Source organism: Pseudoliparis swirei, chromosome 24 (assembly GCF_029220125.1).
Source record: "Pseudoliparis swirei isolate HS2019 ecotype Mariana Trench chromosome 24, NWPU_hadal_v1, whole genome shotgun sequence".
In the NCBI taxonomy this organism is placed as follows: Eukaryota; Metazoa; Chordata; class Actinopteri; order Perciformes; family Liparidae; genus Pseudoliparis; species Pseudoliparis swirei.
Window position 1 is genome coordinate 16,146,149 of NC_079411.1, and position 20,195 is coordinate 16,166,343.

At 49.0% G+C, this 20,195-nt stretch overlaps 1 protein-coding gene across 4 annotated transcripts; it reads left to right on the forward strand.

Moving 5' to 3' along the window:
* Nucleotides 1–2,456: 2,456 nt before the first annotated feature.
* polq (polymerase (DNA directed), theta) lies at nucleotides 2,457–19,412 on the forward strand. 4 transcript variants are annotated; one of them, XM_056410338.1, is made up of 35 exons: nucleotides 2,457–2,775; nucleotides 2,926–3,007; nucleotides 3,466–3,833; nucleotides 3,919–4,157; nucleotides 4,952–5,128; nucleotides 5,213–5,343; nucleotides 5,426–5,582; nucleotides 5,658–5,769; nucleotides 5,909–6,110; nucleotides 6,193–6,334; nucleotides 6,451–6,597; nucleotides 6,688–6,900; nucleotides 7,034–7,176; nucleotides 7,374–7,563; nucleotides 8,199–8,341; nucleotides 8,526–8,719; nucleotides 9,207–9,331; nucleotides 9,707–9,950; nucleotides 10,850–12,296; nucleotides 12,384–13,884; nucleotides 13,978–14,118; nucleotides 14,208–14,422; nucleotides 14,597–14,804; nucleotides 14,907–15,100; nucleotides 15,206–15,337; nucleotides 16,084–16,258; nucleotides 16,331–16,454; nucleotides 17,328–17,428; nucleotides 17,537–17,619; nucleotides 17,700–17,801; nucleotides 17,886–17,997; nucleotides 18,085–18,209; nucleotides 18,311–18,446; nucleotides 18,567–18,673; nucleotides 18,849–19,412. In XM_056410338.1, the coding sequence occupies exons 1-35, from the start codon at nucleotides 2,705–2,707 to the stop codon at nucleotides 18,960–18,962; spliced, it is 8,097 nt and encodes a 2,698-aa protein (XP_056266313.1). In that variant the 5' UTR covers nucleotides 2,457–2,704; the 3' UTR covers nucleotides 18,963–19,412. The 4 variants fall into 4 exon arrangements, with proteins under 4 accessions (XP_056266313.1, XP_056266312.1, XP_056266311.1 ...); XM_056410337.1 differs by having other exon boundaries at nucleotides 2,921–3,007; nucleotides 4,952–5,343; XM_056410336.1 differs by having other exon boundaries at nucleotides 4,952–5,343.
* The last annotated feature ends 783 nt before the right edge of the window (nucleotides 19,413–20,195 follow it).

The window sequence follows — 20,195 nt, forward strand, 5'->3', positions numbered from 1 at the left end:
CCCGGTGGGTGTTGGTCTCCGCCAGGGCTGCCCTTTATCACCGGTCCTGTTTGTGATTTTCATGGACAGGATATCTAGGCGCAGCCTGGGGGTGGAGCAGGTCAGGTTTGGGGGTCTTGGGATCGCCTCTCTTCTGTTTGCAGATGATGTGGTCCTGTTAGCATCCTCAGACCATGACCTCCGGCACTCACTGGGGCGTTTGCTGCCGAGTGTGAAGCGGCGGGATGAGAGTCAGCACCGCCAAATCTGAGGCCATGGTGCTCTGCCGAAACCGTGGATTGCTCCTCCAGGTGGGGACAGAGTGCCTGCCCCAAGCGAAGGAGTTCAAGTATCTCGGGGTCTTGTTCACGAGTGAGGGTAAGATGGAGCGGAGATCGACAGGCGGATCGGTGCAGCTGCAGCAGTAAAACAGGCGCTGTACCGGTCTGTCTTGGTGAAGAGAGCTGAGCCGAAAGGCGAAGCTTTCAATTTACTGGTCGGTCTACGTTCCAATCCTCACCTATGGTCATGAACTTTGGGTAGTGACCGAAAGAATGAGGTCGCGAATACAAGCGGCCAAAATGAGTTTCCTCCGTAGGGTGGCCGGGCTCAGCCTTAGAGATCGAGTAAGGAGCTCGGACATCAGGAGGGAGCTTGGAGTCGAGCCGCTACTCCTTCGCATCGAAAGGAGTCAGCTGAGGTGGTTCGGGCATCTGATTCGGATGCCTCCTGGACGCCTCCCGTTAGAGGTTTTCCAGGCACGTCCTGCTGGGAGGAGGCCCCGGGGAAGACCCAGGACACGCTGGAGAGATTATATCTCCCGGCTGGCCTGGGAACGCCTCGGGATCCCCCAGAATGAGCTGGAAAGTGTCGCGGGCGAGAGGGAAGTCTGGGTCAACCTGCTGGGTCTGCTGCCCCCGCGACCCGACCCCGGAATAAGCGGATGAGAATGGATGGATGGATTTATTAGGGCTGTCAATCGATTTAAAAAAATTAACTAATTAATCGCACATTTTGAAATTCATTAATCGCGATTAAAAGTTGTTTTTCTTCTTTTTAAAGACAAAACTTCACACAGAGCTGTGTTTTCAAAGAGGCTCCTACCTATAAAGTGCCAGTGAGGTATTTAATATCGTGGATGATAAATTGTTTCTTCAGTGAAACATCCAGATTAGTTTAAAAAAAAGAAGTATATTGAGACCCCATTGGTCCTGTCATCTTTAACACTGAACAACAGCAGAACCAGTGGCCTTGGTAACTGACTGACATTCAAATGTGTCACGTTAACCCTCTGGAGGCTGGGCTCATGTCTCCATTCTACAAATATTTTTTTGGGGTTGTTTTTTTCGCAAAATGTTGACAGACAAACGGATTGACAAATCACGGTGAAGGTTTCGTGTGACGAGTTCTTTCCGCGCCGCGTCACCCGACACGTCGCCCCTCCGTTCCTCTGTGTATCAGAGGGGGAGACGGGAGGAAGGAGGAGCAGGAGGAAACCTGACTGATTCATCCACGTGTTTAAACTGATTTTTGCTCCTTATTTTCGCGGAGAAATAATTGTTTTAAAAACGGAAACAGTGTTAAACCGTACTGCCGCGGTTTGACACTCAGAGGAGTGTAAAAACTTCAAGGCACACCGGAAGTAAACAAAGTTGCGTTAATTGCGTTAAAATATTTTAGTGCATTAACCCGGCCAAATTAACGCTGACAGCCCTAGTATTTATCAATGCTGCTACAGACAATTCATAAACTGCAGCCGATTTGTCCATTCATATAAACATTTGCAGTTTGTAGAGTTTAACATGGACTGCTGACCTCAATAAATCCAATGTATCATTATACATTAACCACAAACAATTCTAAAATCTATATTTTTAGTTATTTTATATATAATTATATATCTAAAATAACTCAATATATATAATTATATATCTAAAATAACTCAATAAAATAACTATATATATATATGTATAATTATATATCTAAAACAACTAAAAATATAGTTTTTGAATTGTGTGTGGTTAATGTAATGATACATTGGAGTTATTGAGGTCAGCAATCCATTTTTTACCAACTATCAACTGCAAATGTTTATATGAATGGACACATAGGCTGCAGATTATAAATTGTCAGTCGCAGCATTGATAAATACAGTTTGTTATGTTTTATACATATATTATTATTATTTTTTAAATAATTATAAAGCTCATGAGCTTAATACACACATAGCACCATGCCATGCGTTCACCACTCTTCAATTCAGCCATAAACACGTGTACACATGCAAACATGTATTCGATACCACTAGCGTTCGCAGTATTATCAACATTAATGTAACTGTTGGTAGTCGTCGCTCCAGCAGCGCTTTGGTACTCCATGGGAACCGTAACCCGCGAATATTTGTTTCTCCGTCGGACTGTTTTTAGTGGAGCACCGAGGCGGCCCTCTGGCGGACTTTTTGATTTCCCCCACTTGTTGAACGCTCAGCCCGTCTGCCCATCAGGAGCTGGATGACTTGTTGCTACTTCGCAACCAAAATAATGAATCCTATGCGGACGTTTGTTTTCGCCTCGCTGCTTCCTTGTACGCGCGTACACACACGCGCACGCACACACACACACGCAGACACTGTTAAATTGTGTTTGTAAACTCTTGTCAAGGATCAAACCGATGGCATGTCCATGAAGGTCCACCTACTCAGCCGACACGGGAGCGCTTCTTCAGCATGAGCACCTCTGGTCCGCCCTTGAAAAAGAAAAGCTACATGGGGCAGCACCAGATCAAGAAGAAACAATGGTAAGTTCACTGAATTACTAATGTCGACCGACTTGGAAGAATCATGACCAAATTCCTCCCGTTGCCTAGAGACACCAATCTAATGTAGTAATAGATGAACGTCAGTAATTACCTGTGGTGAGCCTACTTTTTTTTTTTGTCTGAGCAAAGTTTCCAAGCTCCTGATGAGCCACCAGACGAATGCAGACGGCACATATCAGGCAAAACCAACAAGAACAAGGACGGCCGGGTGGTGAGCGGGACAGCTTAACCCTTGTGTTGCCTTAGGGTCATTTTGACCCGAATCAATATTACACCCTCCCCCCGCCTTTGGGTCATTTTGACCCGATTCAATGTTTCACCCTCCTGTTACCTTTATATTTACTAACATATTTTACCCTTTGGGTTCAATTTGACGCCAGCAATTAAAACCTCCAGAAAATTATTAGAATTAATATTGTTTTCCAAGTTTAAGTGTGAGGCACTTTATGTTTGTTTGTTGACTACCGAAAGAACACCGACATTAAACATTGAATGGGGTCAAATTAATCCTAAAGCGGGGGGAGGGTGTAATATTGATTCGGGTCAAAATGACCCTAAGGCAACACAAGGGTTAAGAGAGAGAGATATTCTTTGACTCTTATTGTCACCTCTGTTTCTCTTCTACATCCACCTGGAGGTCAAATGACTTGTGTTAATCTCCAATTTCAGGATGCAGGCACAGTATGTCTACTGGGAGATTCCACATTGGCTCTTGATGAAGAAATGCTACAGGTGTTGGAGGCTGTGGACCCGGTGAGGCCTGCAGCCGACAATGTGCGCCCAACGGCAGCAAGCATGGGTGCACGGCGAGGGTCGTCGTCATCTTCTGTCTTTGACGGCGATTGTGAGCAACCAGGGTGGCGAGTCAACTGCAAGGACCTTGCAAAGAGGATCCTGTTCGGTGAGGACTCTGGGGAAGCGGATCAAGCTCGGACGGGCCCGCCGAGCATCCAGCCGCCGCCGCCGCCTTCCACAAGCACCAATGCACCATCCTGCCAGGACACACAAATCCGTCTCCAAGTAGGCGGCTCCAACAAGTGAGTCCTAACTTCCACATTACCGCCCAGTCTTTTTTCTGTAACTCTGCTAACACAATGTTTTTTCTCACTTTGTGTGTCTCAGGATGCTTCCACCCGTAAAAACAAGCTCTCAGTGTGGTGATGACAGAGGTGGGTCAAGCGTGAGTGCTGACCCCCCTCTGGATGTATCCAGGGACTTCATCTTGTTCAGTCCCACCCGCCTCGCAGCCGCCGCGAAGAGGGCCAGACTCCAGCCGTCGCTCCAGAACCAGTCCGCCTCCGTGCTCGCTGTGCCCAGCGGTTTAGACCCGAGTGCTCTCGACGACACTCTGCCTCAGCAAGGTGAAGTCCACTTGTGAAAACCTTCTTCGAGGTTCATATTTTCTGCAGTTATTCTTGTTTTTGGGTGTCGGTGACCCCTTTGACACCTCGTCAGTGCTGAATTAACCTGCGAGAAAAATAAACTACTAGGGCCCCATGAAGTCCCCCTTTTTCCTCCTATACTCTGTTCTTTAGGGCTGGACCTCTTTTTACAATCAACGCTTCTGTTGAGGTTTTTAAGAATGAAGCTTTGGTAGTCTGTCCTATTATAGGATGCCAGCACCTTGAAAATGTATTACTTTGAGTTATTGTGGTTGTATTAATGTCAGTTTATGGTGCTGTTAGATTGTTGCTAGATGGGTTCGTCATTCAGAGTACAATTTTATTTTATTTTTTACTTTATGTTGTTTTTGAAAGGCTAAACGGCAACATATGGTTTGAAGCAGAGTAGTTTGCTCGGTAAGAACGTCTCTTTATTTCATAAAAAGAAAAAAATGTACACAAAAATTAAATGTCAACAGCTTTAAAATTTAACTTGATACAAGGAGGACAAAAAACTAACATTTAAGTGCGGTGCAAGATTTGAAAGAAGCCTGGAGTATTTCAGAATTTAATCTAGTATGAAAATATCTCTTGTCGAGGTAAGTTTAAGTGACTGATTTACATTTAAATCTCTGATGTACTCCCTGAAACAAGATGTCTCTTTCCCATATTGAATCCACTTGGCGGTGGATGTCACATTACTTAAGACTCGTCCCACCAGTTTGACTTAACACCATGTGTAAGGGCGTTTTTTGTTGTTATTCGTATTGTAGGCATTGCCCTATGTGCTCCCGCGGGGCAAGCCGACAAGCTGCTGCTATCCAACTGGGGCTTACCAAAACCTGTCCTGGAGCGCTACCAGAAACACGGTGTGACTCACATGTTCGAATGGCAGGCCCAGTGCCTCGCTGCCGGACAGGCGCTGCAGGGAGGTAACCTGGTGTACTCTGGTAAGAAGCCCAAACGCCTCTCTACGGAGGGATTCCCAGAGTCGGTCGCTGCTTTCCCCTTTTTAGAAGTCCTTCTTTCTTCAGCCCCTACGAGTGCTGGAAAAACTCTGGTCTCGGAGCTGCTGATGCTGAAGCGTGTGTTGGAGACTAAAAGAAAAGCCCTCTTCATCCTGCCATTTGTCTCCGTGGCCAAAGAGAAGATGCATTACTTTCAGGTGAGGGAGAGAGCAGCACGTTGTTCTGGGCGCCGGTGTTTTCCGTCTCCGTGTAACCGACGTGCATCCGTGATCCCTGCAGAGTGTATTTGGAGAGGCAGGCATTCGCGTGGAGGGCTATATCGGCAGCACCTCGGCCGCTGGAGGGTTCGCGGCGCTGGATGTGGCTGTGTGCACCATAGAAAAAGCCAACTCTCTCATTAACCGACTCATTGAGGAGGACAGCATGGGTCTACTAGGTAACGCACCGGGGATAACAGTGTGTCTCTCTTGACCGTTGGAACCGAGAGTTTGAGTTATTTCTGTTCTTCTAGGTATGGTGGTGGTGGATGAGTTGCATATGGTTGGTGATTCGGGAAGAGGATACCTACTAGAACTGCTCCTAACCAAAATCCGCTACATTGCGCAGAAGCAGAACGCCACTGGGTTTGTGTCCGTTTGTCTTGTGTCTTTACTTTGATTTAGCGTCACGGCTAATTAAAAGAAAAGATCAATAAAATCCTTTCCTTGAACTACACGTGTCAAGTAGTCTGTTCGCGGCGTAACAACCCCTGCCTTTCTGCAGGTCTCTCTCCGAGGGCGTGCAGATCGTTGGTATGAGCGCCACCTTGCCCAACCTCGGCCTCCTGGCCAGCTGGTTGGGTGCAGAGCTCTACCAGACGGACTACAGGCCCGTGCCCCTGCAGGAGCACCTCAAAGTGGGCTGCAACATCTACGACAAGAGCCTCGCTGTGGTCCGGCGGTTCACTCCGGCGCTCCACGTTAAGGTAACTCGGAGAGTTGGAACGTCGTCCAATGTTTTGAGACGAGTGACACAGCCGTGTGTGATCCATGTGGTGACTCCTAAAGGGCGACGACGACCACATCGTGAGCTTGTGCTATGAGACTGTGAGGGAGGGACGCTCTGTGCTGCTGTTCTGCCCCTCGAAGATTTGGTGTGAGAAGCTGGTGGACAGCATCGCCAGAGAGTTCTACAACCTCAGGCATACCGGTCCGTCATCTTTGTTTTTTTTTGTTTTGCGCACACACTACATTTCAACACTGAGGTCAAGTCCCAACTGGAGCGCGTTGGGAGTATTGCTGTAGTTTCTGGCCTCGTCCTTTCAGAACGTCGGGCCGAAGCGGAGCCCGAGCCGGTGTCTCTGGATCGGGATGGACTCGTGGACGTCGTAGCACAGTTGAGACGAACTCCAGCTGGTTTGGACCCCGTCCTCAAGAGAACTGTGCCATGGGGGGTGGCCTTCCACCACGCTGGTAAACTCACTCGCACCACTATGGCGGCCTGCATTTTTTTCTTCTTCTTCTTCTGTGTCCATGCAAATAAGATGAAGTTTGTCTCTGCAGGTTTGACATTTGACGAGCGTGACGTGTTGGAGGGAGCTTTTCGCCAGGGCACCGTCAGAGTCCTGGCCGCCACCTCGACACTCTCCTCGGGGGTTAATCTCCCGGCTCGCAGGGTCATCATTCGAACCCCTACCTTCAATGGCCACCTGTTGGACCCGTTCACGTACAAACAGATGGCAGGACGAGCGGGGAGAAAAGGAGTGGACACTCTCGGTATGGAGGGAAGAAGTGGGCGAAGCGTTTGGTGTTGTCTGTTCGTTCTTATTCCAGTTTCCTGGATAATCCTCAAGCACGTTTAAACATCTCTCTTTTTGGCCTCAAGTTATTTCGGTTGCCCTCTTCTCAGGTGAGAGTGTGCTGGTGTGTAAGGAGGCGGAGCGTCAGAAAGGTATCAGTCTCCTCAAGGGGGCTCTTCAGCCAATCAGCAGCTGCCTGGTGAGAAGGGAGGGAGAAGGCGTCACCACCAGCATGCTGCGAGCCATCCTGGAGGTATGGCCGATATCCAAATAAACTTGGCACCCATAAAAAAGACTTCCAGTCTGTGAATAGATCATGTTTGAATTCCCTCTTTAATAATAGACGTCTCCTTTTTTGGAGGACGTCTATTGAAAGTCAGATTAGTTCACCTCACCTCCAATTATTATTTAAATTTTCACGACTCTAATTTAAATCCTCCAAACATGCAGATCATTGTCGGAGGGGTTGCCAGCACTCCACAGGATGTGCGGTCGTATGCTTTGTGCTCGCTACTGGCTGCCAGCATAAAATGTGACGGCAAAAAAGAGTCAAGCGAAGAGACCAACCGAGGAGCTATTGAGGCCTGTGTTGAATGGCTGATGGAGAACGAATTTATCAGTATCCAGAGGGACGAACAAGGTACTTACTGCCTCTGGGTCTTGATATCTTGATGTACGATGAAAATGAATTTTCTAGGTACAAATTGAACCGCTTTGACAAAAATGTTCTTAATTAAATGTCCTTTATTGTAAAAAGAGAGGTTTCGCATCTATAAATTACAAAGCAGATGCAAGAGTGTTTAAGATACTGCTGAGGTATTGCAACGCTCAGTCCATGAAGAACTACACTCAGAGACTGTGCCTTGTAAATGATGTTACAATTATACAATATAGAGGCCGCTTCACAATTAGAAACATAAACATTTTAAACGTGTCCACCTTGTGATATCCGCCTTGACATCTGCTGACGGGAAGTAAAACATGGTCCCAAGCTGTTGCCTAGGAACACAATTCTGTTAAAATGCGCTAAATCTGAGTCTTTTCAGACAGGGATGGCGTGGAGGTTTAGTTAGACACAGTGTGAGAATATATATATATTTTAAACATTAAAACATGTTTGAGAGGAAACTCCAAATACAAGTATGAACCTCTAAATGAGCATGATATGTCTCCTTTAATTCAGATTGGTGGAAATATAAAAGCCAGAATATAAGCCAACCCTGCTTTTTGCCTTTACAATAACTATTGTGTATCCCGATGTCTTTGCATATCCAGAGGAGCGGTACCGTCCCACTCAACTCGGTGCTGCCACCCTTTCCTCGTCCCTCTCCCCTCCCGAGGCTTTGGGAATATTTGCAGATCTCCAGCGGGCCATGAAGGGCTTTGTGCTGGAAAATGACTTGCACATCCTTTATCTGGTACACAGACGCACACACTTTGCATCATTGATTTCTTTCACAAAGATTGTGTCCACTTTAATCACTCGCTATCATCTCCGAACCCTCGCCCATGCATTCCTCATAGTAACTAAATCGACCAAATATGTACCCCCCTCCCTCAAATGCACAATATTTCAAATAACTAAGTGCAAATTCCCCTCAGATCACCCCGTTGTACGCCGAGTGGACCACCATAGACTGGTACCAGTTCTTCTGTCTGTGGGAACAGCTGTCGTCGTCGATGAAGAGAGTCGCGGAGCTCGTGGGCGTCCAGGAAGGTTTCCTCGCGAGATCTGTCGGCGGCAAACTCGTCGCCAAGACGGAGAAGCAGCGCAGACAGATGGCCATTCACAAACGGTAATGCACATAATTGTGTCATTTCCACTTCATCGGAGCAAATAGTCCCCTCGTGTGGTTTTCTGTTCATAAAGGAACCCAAAATATGAGAATTATAATTGTTAACTTGTGACAACAGCTTGGGAAAATAATGGCCTCATTTGCCATTACATTAAAGTCACAGTTACACACTTTTGTGTGCTATTATGCCAGGATACAAAGCACAATTAAGTGATGAATAAAGCCTTTGTGAGGCTTGTAATGTTCTTTTGTTGGGGTGTAATAAGCAGCTACTATTTATTTTACTTTGAGTTTTGGCTCCCTCTTCCTTTTTATGTGCACTGATTCCCCAAAACTGTTCCTACTATTTGGATAAAAAGGTAGAATAGAGGCCCTAATGCAAACCACTTGAGGATTCACCCCCTGAGAGCCAAACAGCAAATACAATTTTGAGAAATGCTTATGCTCACATGGCCCTCTTGTCTCTCTCCACGTTCTCTCCTCTCAGGTTTTTCACCACCCTTGTGCTCCAGGATCTGGTGAACGAGGTGCCTCTGGGAACGGTGGCCTCCAAATACAACTGCAATCGTGGGCAGCTGCAGTCCCTCCAGCAGTCTGCTTCGACATATGCAGGTACGAGCCGAGGAGCGTTGCTGAGCGTCTCCACAGTGAAACGCGTTGACTCTGACTTCCACACCAGACTTTACATTAAAAGGGGAGGCCGGCAACTTGATTCACTCCAGACTGGACAAATGTACAGCATGCAAAGTGCTCCCGCTTCTTTCATTAAGTTACTTTGAGAGGGTTTATGGGGTCCGGATGGGATTCAGACTCGGAGGGTGTGTGCTTAAATGTTGCACGGAAACAAGTTTTGTCTTGGCGTGAGCATATGCATGCTAATTGTGGTGTATTATTATCAGTGTAAACACAGAAGGAAACCCACAGGAAACTAGAGCCAAATAGCAACATGCTGTCAGAATCCCTCTGATTACGTTGCCGCTCCTTCAGGTATGGTGACGGTGTTCTGCAAGCGCCTGGGCTGGCACAACATGGAGCTGCTGCTTTCCCAGTACCAGACCAGGCTGAGCTTCGGCGTCCAGAGGGAGCTGGTCGACCTCGTCAGGGTGTCCCTGCTGAATGCGACGCGAGCCAGAGCGCTGTACGCACAGGGCCTCTGCACCGTCGCTGAACTAGCCCGGGCTACCCTGGCTGATGTGGAGAAAGCCCTGAGGAACGCTGTGCCATTTAAGAGGTAGCTGTGTGTTTGTTTGCACCATTAACCCAAACCATTTTGGGGTCGGCTGTAGCTCATTGGGGAGAGTGGTCGTCCCGTAACCACAAGGTACCCGGTTCAATCCCCACTCTCCCGATAGTTGCATGTCAAAATGTCCTTGAGCACCCAGTTGCTTCCCGGGCGCTTCACTATAAGGATGGGTTAAATGCAGAGAATTTCCCCGTGGGAACGAATAACAATGCACATTTCTTTCTTTCTTTTCTTATGAAGATAAGTAAATTTAAAAAAAAAAATCATGCAAGGTACATGAAGATGTGAGCCTCTTTACAGCTCCCAGGCTGTTAGTGGAGAGTCAACAGCTGAAACTCATTCATAGAATAGCATTAATCATAACAAAAAATGACCCATATGCCTTAAACAGTTAATTGATTTTGTCTAGAGTTTTTTAACCAATATTCAATGTGGTCTAGCATTATTGATTTTTTAAATTTTGTATTAATTACATTACTTAAATATTATACCATCTCTAAATACAGTTTATATATATATATATATGTGTGTGTTTATATATATGTTTATATATATATATTTATATGTATATATATATATATATGTATAAACTGTATTTAGAGATGGTATAATATTTAGACATTAGAATCTCTAAGTAAGTTTGTGATATCTATTTATATGACAAACATATCAAATAAAAAAAAAATATTACAATGTGGTTTCTATTTTAATGTATATGTGGTTTGGAGGGTGCATTACTCTTAACAAAGCTACAACTAAAAATAGCTCCTAAACCTGAAGCCTACATAAAGTATATGCACTGTAACATCCGCACATTCCAGCCATAACCGCCTCTGAAACATGACTCCAGACATAAAACCAGTGATGCACTTGTCTGTCCGACTCAGCTCGAAGCGCGCAGTGGATGAGAGCGAGGGGGAGGCGGCTGAGAGACGGAGCCTTCGCTGCGTCTGGGTCACCGGCGGCCGGGCCCTGACGGAGCAGGAGGCCGCCGTTGAGATCGTGTCTGAGGCGAGGCTCCTCCTCCGGGAAGACCTGGCCCAGTTAGGAGTGCGATGGGACCCGGCGACCCTTCCATCGGGGGCTCCTGCTGCGAACAGCCCCGACGGTTCAGAGCCCTCATCACCATCACAGCTCAGCTCACAGCAAACACTGGACAACAGCAAAGAAGATCACCAGCAAGGAGACGGGGTCAAGGGGGAGGGAAAGGAGAATAAAGACGAAGATAGACCTGAGGAAGGTATGTCTGAAAGGAAAATGGAGAAAGCAGAAGGGGACAGAGACCGAGGGAACTCCAGAAAGGAAGACGGGACGGAGCCAGAAACCAGACGAACGGGAGATGTAGTGCAAGTGGAGAGAAGCAAAGAAACGCAACACTGCAAGCCTATTACAAAATCATTAATGGCAAATGACTCAGAAGATCCAGATGAAAAAAGAGAAGAGCATGCAAAGTCAAAGCAAGGAGGGGTAGAGCGTGAGAAAGCAAAGCCGGAGGAAGGCGAGACGAGTAAAAGAGTCGGACCGGTGACTCGCCGGGCGACCCGTCCTGTTCCTGAGCGGAGCCTGACGCAGGACCTGGCCGAGATCGTGTCGAGCCCCCTGTTTCGAGCAACGGCGCCTCCCCAGCCATCTCCTCCCCCTATGCCTCCCCCCCGCCTTCGAGCTCCGTCATCCCGAGCAGAAGAACAACACCGAGCTCCAACAGGGTCGTCGGACGGAGACGGTGCCACAGGGGTCGTTGAGTCACCCGTCCGACCGGGAAGGCTGAAGCACTCGAGAGCCTTAAGCAAAGTCCTCCACTCTATACACAATGAGAAAAGCCTACTGGACCATGTAGAACCCTCTGAGGTTCCCTCGGTCCAGAACCCTGCACCTGCAGGCCGGGTGCCTTCAACCATTCAAGCTGCTGAAGGAACCCCTCCCGGGGTTTCCGCGTCTACAGCTGCAGACGTGTTGCACTCCCCCCGGAGCGCCACGCCTGCCTCCGTTCCATTGTTCTCGCCCGAGGCGAAGCGGCGGAGGATGAACGTCGGAGAGGCCGATAAGTTCTCGTCTCCCGAGCTGTATGCGGGAGAAGAAGAAGAAGAAGAAGCTGAGGGACGTGTTAAAAGAGGAGGAGAGAGTTTCGGCGACAGCTTTGAATTGGACACCCAGACTGAGAGACTCATGGTTCAGCAGGCATGCCAACGCAGAGGACCAGAGGGGAACCGAGAGGAGGAAGTGGTAGATGTCGCTGTGGAGAAGGACACACATGAGGGGAGTAACGCTTGTCCCAGATTCAATATTTCTCTCACAGACAGCCAGATGGAGCTCATCCTTGACACCAGCCACCCGGTAAGTAACCAGAATCCTCCATTGTGTTCTGATTCTAAACATTTGTTCAAACAGCTTGCCCCTTAAAAGTCGAAATGTTTTTTTCAGATTTCTCCAGGTCCAGGTGGGGATGACGTGGTTGAGGGTGGTGACGAGGACGCCAACCCGGCTGCCTCCGAGAGCGTCAACAGAAGCAGCAGCTTCCTGTTCGACAGCCTGTACGAAAGCCCGCCGCGGCTCCCCGGCCAATCGGACGACGAGGAGATCGTTGGCCTGGAGGCCGGAGGCCCCCTTTTGTCGACCCAGGAGCGAAGGCGCAGCGAGCTCCTCGCCAACCAGGAGGCGGAGAAGCAGGAGGCCGTGCAGTGGGGCGAGTCCTCCTTCAACCTGTCCGAGTGGGGCGACTCGCTGCTCGTGGGCCAGCACTTTCTGGAGAGGCGGAGCTTGCTCAGACACGCAGAGAGAACTCCTGAAGCTCAGCGACCCGCCGCCGAGCCGCAACCCAGACCCAGTCAGATGCAGCCCCGCCCCACCACTGAGACCACAACTCGACACGAGGACGACGAGGACAAAGACGGCAAGAATCCAGGCCTCGCACACAAAACTAAACGGCACATTAACGCACACGGTGTCAGTGAAGCAGGCCGGAGACAGGGAGCGATAAATGAAGAGGGTGAAAATGGTAAGCAAGTAGAAGGGAAAGAGGAAATGGATGCTTTGCTGTTGGTAAATGCAGTTTTAAAACACCCGCAAGTCCAGAACGCACCCGAAAGCTCTTTTAATTGCAGCCCTGGGTTGCAAGAGATCTTTGACCGCTGGCCTAGTATGTCTGACCAGCCCTGGCTGAACACCACTACGGGCCTCGGAGCCGGCAAAAACGCTGCAAATGCGGCAGCCGTCCCAGATCAACCTCTGCCCTCGATGCAGGGGGTCAGAGACGGGGCGAGCTCGGCCGTCCAGGCGGACGCTGCGGGGAGCGATCCTCCAGAGGACCGGCACGACCTCAAGATTGTAACGGAGAGACCCGGCTCTGCTGGCGACCTCATTCCCCCGACTCAGGAGACCCCGCCCGTCACCCCCAGAGTAAAACTGACCACCTCATCCGTCCAGTCTCCTCTCGTCGCTCGGCCACTCGACCGGTCGACTCCCTCGGCCCTTGTGCGGCGGAAATCTGCGATCGCGAATTGCCCCGGAGCTCGTCCAGGACGCGGCAGTCCTCCGTCAGAAGCTGCCACTCGCACCAAGCAGTCGGGTTCCACGTCGGCTCGCAGCGAGTCCGCTTCAGAACCGGAATCCCCGCCGCACGCCAGCCGCAGCCTCGGCCCTCCCCGAGGCCGAGCCTCTCCGTCCTCCCCCCGGCAGAAGCTTCCCTCTAACGCGGAATCGCCCGGTGCTGACGGAGTATTTACCTCGCAGCTGTCCCAGGAGGCGACGCTCTCTTCCGGCAGCTCGGGGGGGACGTTCTCCATCATCGACGTGGCGAGTGACCGGCGCCTCTTCGACGCCTTCGTTAACGAGTGGAGGACGAAGGAGCGCTACTCTCTGGCCTTGGCCTGTGAAAAGAGGGAGCAGGGGCAGCAGCCGGAGGAGAAGGGGAAACACAAGAGAGGTAATAAACATGTACACCCCCGACACGACGCGTGATCAGCACGGCCCGCGTTGCATGCAGCGGCCGCTCTCATGCACGCCGTGTTCCGTGCAGAGTCTGCAGCTCAGCAAAAGCTCCACGGGGCCGACGGTTTTCCGGTAAGAGAGAGCGATGGACTGGTGTTGATCGGACTGTCGGTCTGCTGGGGAGCAAGAGACGCGTACTACATGTCTCTGCAGCAGGAGCAGAGCAAAGGTACGGACACACACACACACACACACACACACACACACACACACACTCTGCAGCGCACAAGCTCACTCCAAAAAGCGTTACCCCCTCAGGTTTGAGCGCCAGTCTGGCCCCTCCCCCGCTGGACGCAGACTTGCCAGTGAGCGAGAGGCTGCGGCAGGTGAAGACCTGTCTGACGGGGCCGGCGGCCGCCACCGCCGCCGCTCACGTTGGGGGCGTGGCTGTTGCGTATGACATCATCAAGGTGTACAAGAGGCTCGTGCTGAGCTGCGGCGTCAGCTTGGAGGCAAACTGCGAGGATCCCAAGGTGAGAGGAACCACGCATGTGTACTCGATATAAACTAATGACGCAGCGGCGGACATTCTCCCACGTTTTAGAACTTTTCCCTCAAAACGTTCACCATCAGAATAATTTAACTGGTGTTAGAATCCCGTCCCAAATCTATACATGAGGGCTCGAAAACTGAATCCCCCGCCGTAGGTTGCGTGCTGGCTGGTGGACCCCGGCAGCGAGGAGAGGACTCTGCCCAACATGGTGACCGTCTACTGTCCTGAAGAGTTGCCTCTGCTGGACGGACTTGGGAACGCACACGCCCACTGTCCCCGCGTCAGGGCGGCGACGGAGAGCGTGCTCGTGCTCTCCGTCATGAGGCGCCTCGCCGGGCTGCTGGAGAAGGACGGCATGCTTGGTAAAACGGACGCTCGTGGAATATTCCCAAAGTGGCGAGAGCTGCGGTCAACATGATGATGATGATGACGATGGTGGTAACTGGTGTGCATGCATGTGTCAGGTGTATTCCGGAGCGTCGAGATGCCCTCCCAGGTGTCTCTGGCGGTGTTGGAGTTGAACGGGTTGGGCTTCAGCGTCCGAGAGAGCGAGAGACAGAAACACGTGATGCAGGCCAAACTCGCGGCGCTGGAGTCGCAGGCGTACGACCTGGCGGGGCACAGCTTCTCCCTGACCAGCGTCGACGACATAGCACAGGCGAGGCCACATTTTGACTTCCAGATTCCCCCCCCCCCCCCCCCCGAAGAAAAATAGCCAGACGTCCTATTTCAAAGTCTAATGTGCGCTCGCACTGTGCCGCAGGTGTTGTTCTTAGAGCTACACCTGCCTCCAAACGGCGACGTGGGCGGAGCCAAAAGCAAGAAGACTCTCGGCTACAGCAGGAGAGGAGCGGCCGGCCGAGTCCGGCTGGGCAAGCAGTTCAGCACCACTAAGGTAAAGATCCTTTGCGTAGAGATTCATGATAACGAGCAAAGACTCACTGAAATGTCTCAAAACACATCTGACGGGACAAGATTTCGGTTTTGTTTTCACATCCCAAATGAACACGACCACTCTGATCCATGCGATTAACAAACGTCTCCAGCTGGCCGCCTTCAGGGCACAAGCATCCCACACAATAGTGCATCGGCTTCAGGACAGGGTTCCCTCTGCATATTAATGCTCATAATGATGAAAGGTCCAAATGCTGATTATAATAGATGAGATGTGGGCAGCATTTTCTTTCTCCATTCATTCAGCTTGGCCTGCGTGCCTACACCCACAATATTCTGCTCATGGGAATCGCCCCTTGTTATTAAATCTAACTTTATCAGATTTACTCCGCACGTTGCTGGAAATCTTTGTTACGTTTTCTCTGTAATTTCCCTTGATGCTGTCACACGAAAGTTCTTAATCAATAAGATTTTTTCATACGTGTGTATTAAATTAAGTATTTTATTCACTCTGGAGTTAACAAAAATAGGCTTTACCATGTGGTCATTTCATATTCATTCATTAAATGACCACAAAACATGCTCTATTGTGATGTATATCATCGTAAAGATATGAAATCGCCTGTAGTTGGAGAGAGGGCTTTTTGGGTCGCAGCGCCCAGCACCGCTGTTGGGGTCAACACAAGGTCATATTCGTGCGAAGAAGTGTTCGCTGTGTTTCAACTGAGTCCCAATGACGTCTGGCAGGATGTTCTGGAGAAGCTCCGCCCCCTGCACCTGCTGCCGGGCGTTATTCTGGAGTGGAGGCGGATCACGAACGCCTTGACCAAAGTGGTGTTCCCCCTGCAGAGGGAGAAGCGATACCACACCACCCTGGCCATGGACAGAATATACCCCATCGCCCAGACACACACAGCCACAGGTAACACACACACACACATACCTCTGTCTAATTCCCAGAGCATGCGGTGACGCCGCTCTTTCTTTCGTCCAGGTAGAGTGAGCTTCACTGAGCCCAACGTACAGAACGTCCCCAAAGACTTTGAGATCTCCATGCCCACGGTGGTGGGGGAGAGCCCGACGTCACAAGACAGCCGTCACATGACCGCCAAGTCAGGGTAGGTCAACCTCAGAGCTCACTGCACCTGATGTGTTTTGTGTAAAATAACTTTTGTTCTACTCATAACTTGGTTATTTCTAACTTTATTGGATAAACTTTGTGCCGATTTTGGCGATGCCCGGGGACAAGTGGCACCAGCAGAAAAATGCTGATTCAGCTGCAGCGGAGTCAGCAGGGCCTCGAGGTCATATAGCAGTGTACTTTATATCAGTATTAAATCATGACTCGTTAAACGTGCCTCACAGTAAAAAAGTGTAGCTGTTTAAATATTTAATTATCTTGTATATTAATATATTTCGTGTTTTTGCAGTGAATGTTCTTTGCAAAAATCGGAATATTTCATTAGAAAGATTTAAGATAGAAAGATTATAACGTGAATATAAATTTAATTTGTGGATTTTGCTGATTTGTCTAAATCTGAGGCTACGATACCTTTTAATTTGTGGTCTGTTTACGGTCTCCCTGTAAAGAATTTAGTACAATTTGAGACTTTGCAGGCGAGAAATTAAAATGATAGAAAATGTAATAACATTATTAAAACCTTGAATAACAGTAATAGTAGTAAAAAAAATTGTTTGTAATAAAAATGTGATAATAAAATATATATTAATTAATTATATATATATGTATATGTGTGTGTGTATATATATATATGTGTGTGTATATATATATATATATGATACAACTTAATACAGTATAATAAGTGCTGAATAAAATATCAATCTAACACAAGACAACTTAAATACAACAAAAGAAGTGGTCATTAAAATGACAATTATTTGAAAATTGTCAACTTAATTATAAAGTAATAATAGAAATAACATGAAAGCTAAGTACTCGTCCACCTCACGCTCATTCTGACACCTCACAGGAAGAAGAGGCGTTCAGGGGTCCCTCCAGCTGCCCCTGGCTGCGTAGAACCCGGCCTGGCCTTCTCAGTCAGCATGAGACACGCCTTCGTACCATTTTCAGGTTGCTATTAATACATACATATATATATATATATATGTCCATATCTTGCATCACCTTTTCTATCTCCGACCGCTCTGCCAGCTGTGTCTTTCTGCCTCTGTGCTGCAGGCGGCATGATATTGGCGGCCGACTACTCTCAGCTGGAGCTGCGCGTGTTGGCCCACCTCTCCAAGGACCAGCGTCTCCTGCAGGTCGGCAGGAAGCATCACGCGGCGGTCACCGGCGCGCAGGTGAACCCAAATGACAACCGGTGTGTTTTGCGTCCGCCAAGGTGCTGAACGGAGGAGCCGACGTGTTCCGTTGCATCGCCGCCGAGTGGAAAAGCGTCGAGCCGGAGTCCGTGAACGACGCCCTCCGGCAACAGGCGAAGCAGGTGCAGCTGGGCAGGAGAGAGGACGACGGCGGCGTCGGCGTCGTCGCGTGCAAACACTCACCGCCGCGTCTTTGTCTCGTTCAGATTTGCTACGGCATTATCTACGGGATGGGAGCCAAGTCTCTGGGGGAGCAGATGGGGGTGGAGGAGGACGACGCCGCCTGCTACATCGAGAGTTTCAAGTCCAGATACAAAGGTAGACGGCGGGCTCTCGACATCCTTCGCCATAGAAGTCGTGAATGTACAGGAAGGCTTCATCTGCGTCTCCCGTCTTGTGTCTCAGGGATCAACGCTTTTCTTCGAGAAACCGTGAAGAAGTGTGTGAAGACCGGCTACGTCCAGACTCTGATGGGCCGCAGGAGATACCTGCCGGCCATCGCCAACGGCAACGCGCACGCCAAAGCACACGTAAGTGCGCACGCTCATCGTACGCCGTGCGATTGTTGTATTTCTTTCCCCCCCCCATTCATTCCTGTAACGTCTCGGCGCCCCCCACCCACACCCCTCAGGCAGAGCGCCAGGCGGTGAACACAACCGTACAGGGCTCGGCGGCGGACATTGTTAAACTCGCCACGGTGAACATCCAGAAACGACTGCGGAAAACATATCCCGACGCTCCGCTCTCTCACCAGCACGCGCGACCAGGTGACTCCCCCCCCACTCAATCTTCTCTTCCCCCATCAGCCCAGGCCCCATACAGTGTGTACGCAAAAACAAGTGTGTGTAAATGACTCGTGTGTGTGTGTGATGGTGTCCGTTCCACAGCCGGCGGTCGCCCCGGCGTCGGGACGTCTCGAGTCGGAGGGGCCTACTTCATCCTGCAGCTGCACGACGAGCTCATCTATGAAACCAAGGAGGAAGACCTCATTCAGGTACCAACTCCCTTCAGTGTCGGGCGTCACACACCTGCCACTGTATTGACGAGTCTCACTGAGCCTCGGTGCGATCGCCTGAGTTTGGGACACAATCGCAGTAATTAATCGTCCCCGCGATGAGAAATCTTATGAACAGATTTTTATGTCTCCATAACTCTTTGTCTCTCGTTAGGTCGCTCAGATAGTCAAGAGGGAGATGGAGTCAGCGGTGAAACTGTACGTGAAGCTGAAGGCCAAAGTCAAGGCGGGACCCAGCTGGGGAAGCTTGCAGGACCTGGATATATAATGTGAATGTTTCCTGGTCGACATGAAATACTTGCGCTGATTGTTCACCCCCCAAATGTAAATGCACATGTTCTCCCTATATTGAAGAGAAGGCAGATATCTCTTACATTGAGTTATCTCTTAAGAGGATAAATATGAAGTGTAGATCTGTTTGGGGGGGTGAACTGCCCCTTTAAGATTCTGTAATGTTTCTACTGTACCATCCTCAAAAAGCTGAATTTTTTTAAATTGCTACATTAACAATGAAATGCAAGATGCACACATGAACTGTTTAATGTATTTATAAATATAGTATATACACTTTTTAAATTTACGGATACCCCCAATACATGAGATTTGTATGCCTAATGATAATCTATGTAATATTACTTTGAACGTGTCAATTTGTTTTCTCTATTTTGCAATCTTGAGATCACATTTTATGAAATATAAATCCTGACTTCAAATGTCATTTACGATACTAGTCACGGTCACATTCTTTTGACGTGTAGGACTCACGAAGCCCTTAGCTTCGGTCCTCACGCATGAAACCAGCATGTTAGCCGTCATGGAAAGACAGAACAGTGACCATCGATCGGCTGAGTTAAGTGTTTTCTCCCACTCTTCACAGAGCTTCCTACCAACATTACTCAAACAGGAAGCGATGGTTATTATCAGAGGTCCTTCGTACATAATACCCTCCCTGTAGCAGCCCACCTCATCCACTGTTCCCTGAGGAGCTAATTTAGAAGGTAGACACAATTAGAACCGGTAAATAACTCCTATACAACATGGTCAGTGATGACTAAGCAATGCGGCGATGCGTGTGAAAACGCATCGACGTTAATGTATAACGTCAACACTGTAAGCCAGAAGGACAACGACCACCTCGTCATGTTTGGGCCTCAACGGTCAGGAGATTATCAAAGATGGTGTGCAAATGTTTAAACAAAACCATAACCTAAAGATATTCACTTTACAATAACGTGTAAAGGAAAAGCAGCACACCTGCTCCTCAGAAGCTGAGGTTTATTAAGCCAATGAATCAGAAACCGTCATAACCACTGTGGTGCATTCAGGACAAAAAGACGCGGGGCAGTCGTGGTCTCGAGGACATCCTGAAAATCTCACATTTTATTGGACCGTTGGTCGAGTTGTCTCACAGGAACATACATCGTTGTCACCGTCACACACTTTAACACTCATGACATTTACGCGCTCCATGAAAAAGCCAAATTCATCACCTCTGGTTACG

Bases quoted from the DNA above. Each gene is read 5' to 3' on its own strand.
- polq (XM_056410336.1), top strand. From the start codon at position 2,705: ATGAGCACCTCTGGTCCGCCCTTGAAAAAGAAAAGCTACATGGGGCAG. The intron at 5,583-5,657 runs GTAACGCACCGG...CTGTTCTTCTAG, and splicing joins GGACAGCATGGGTCTACTAG to GTATGGTGGTGGTGGATGAG. The intron at 7,564-8,198 runs GTACTTACTGCC...TTGCATATCCAG, and splicing joins TATCCAGAGGGACGAACAAG to AGGAGCGGTACCGTCCCACT.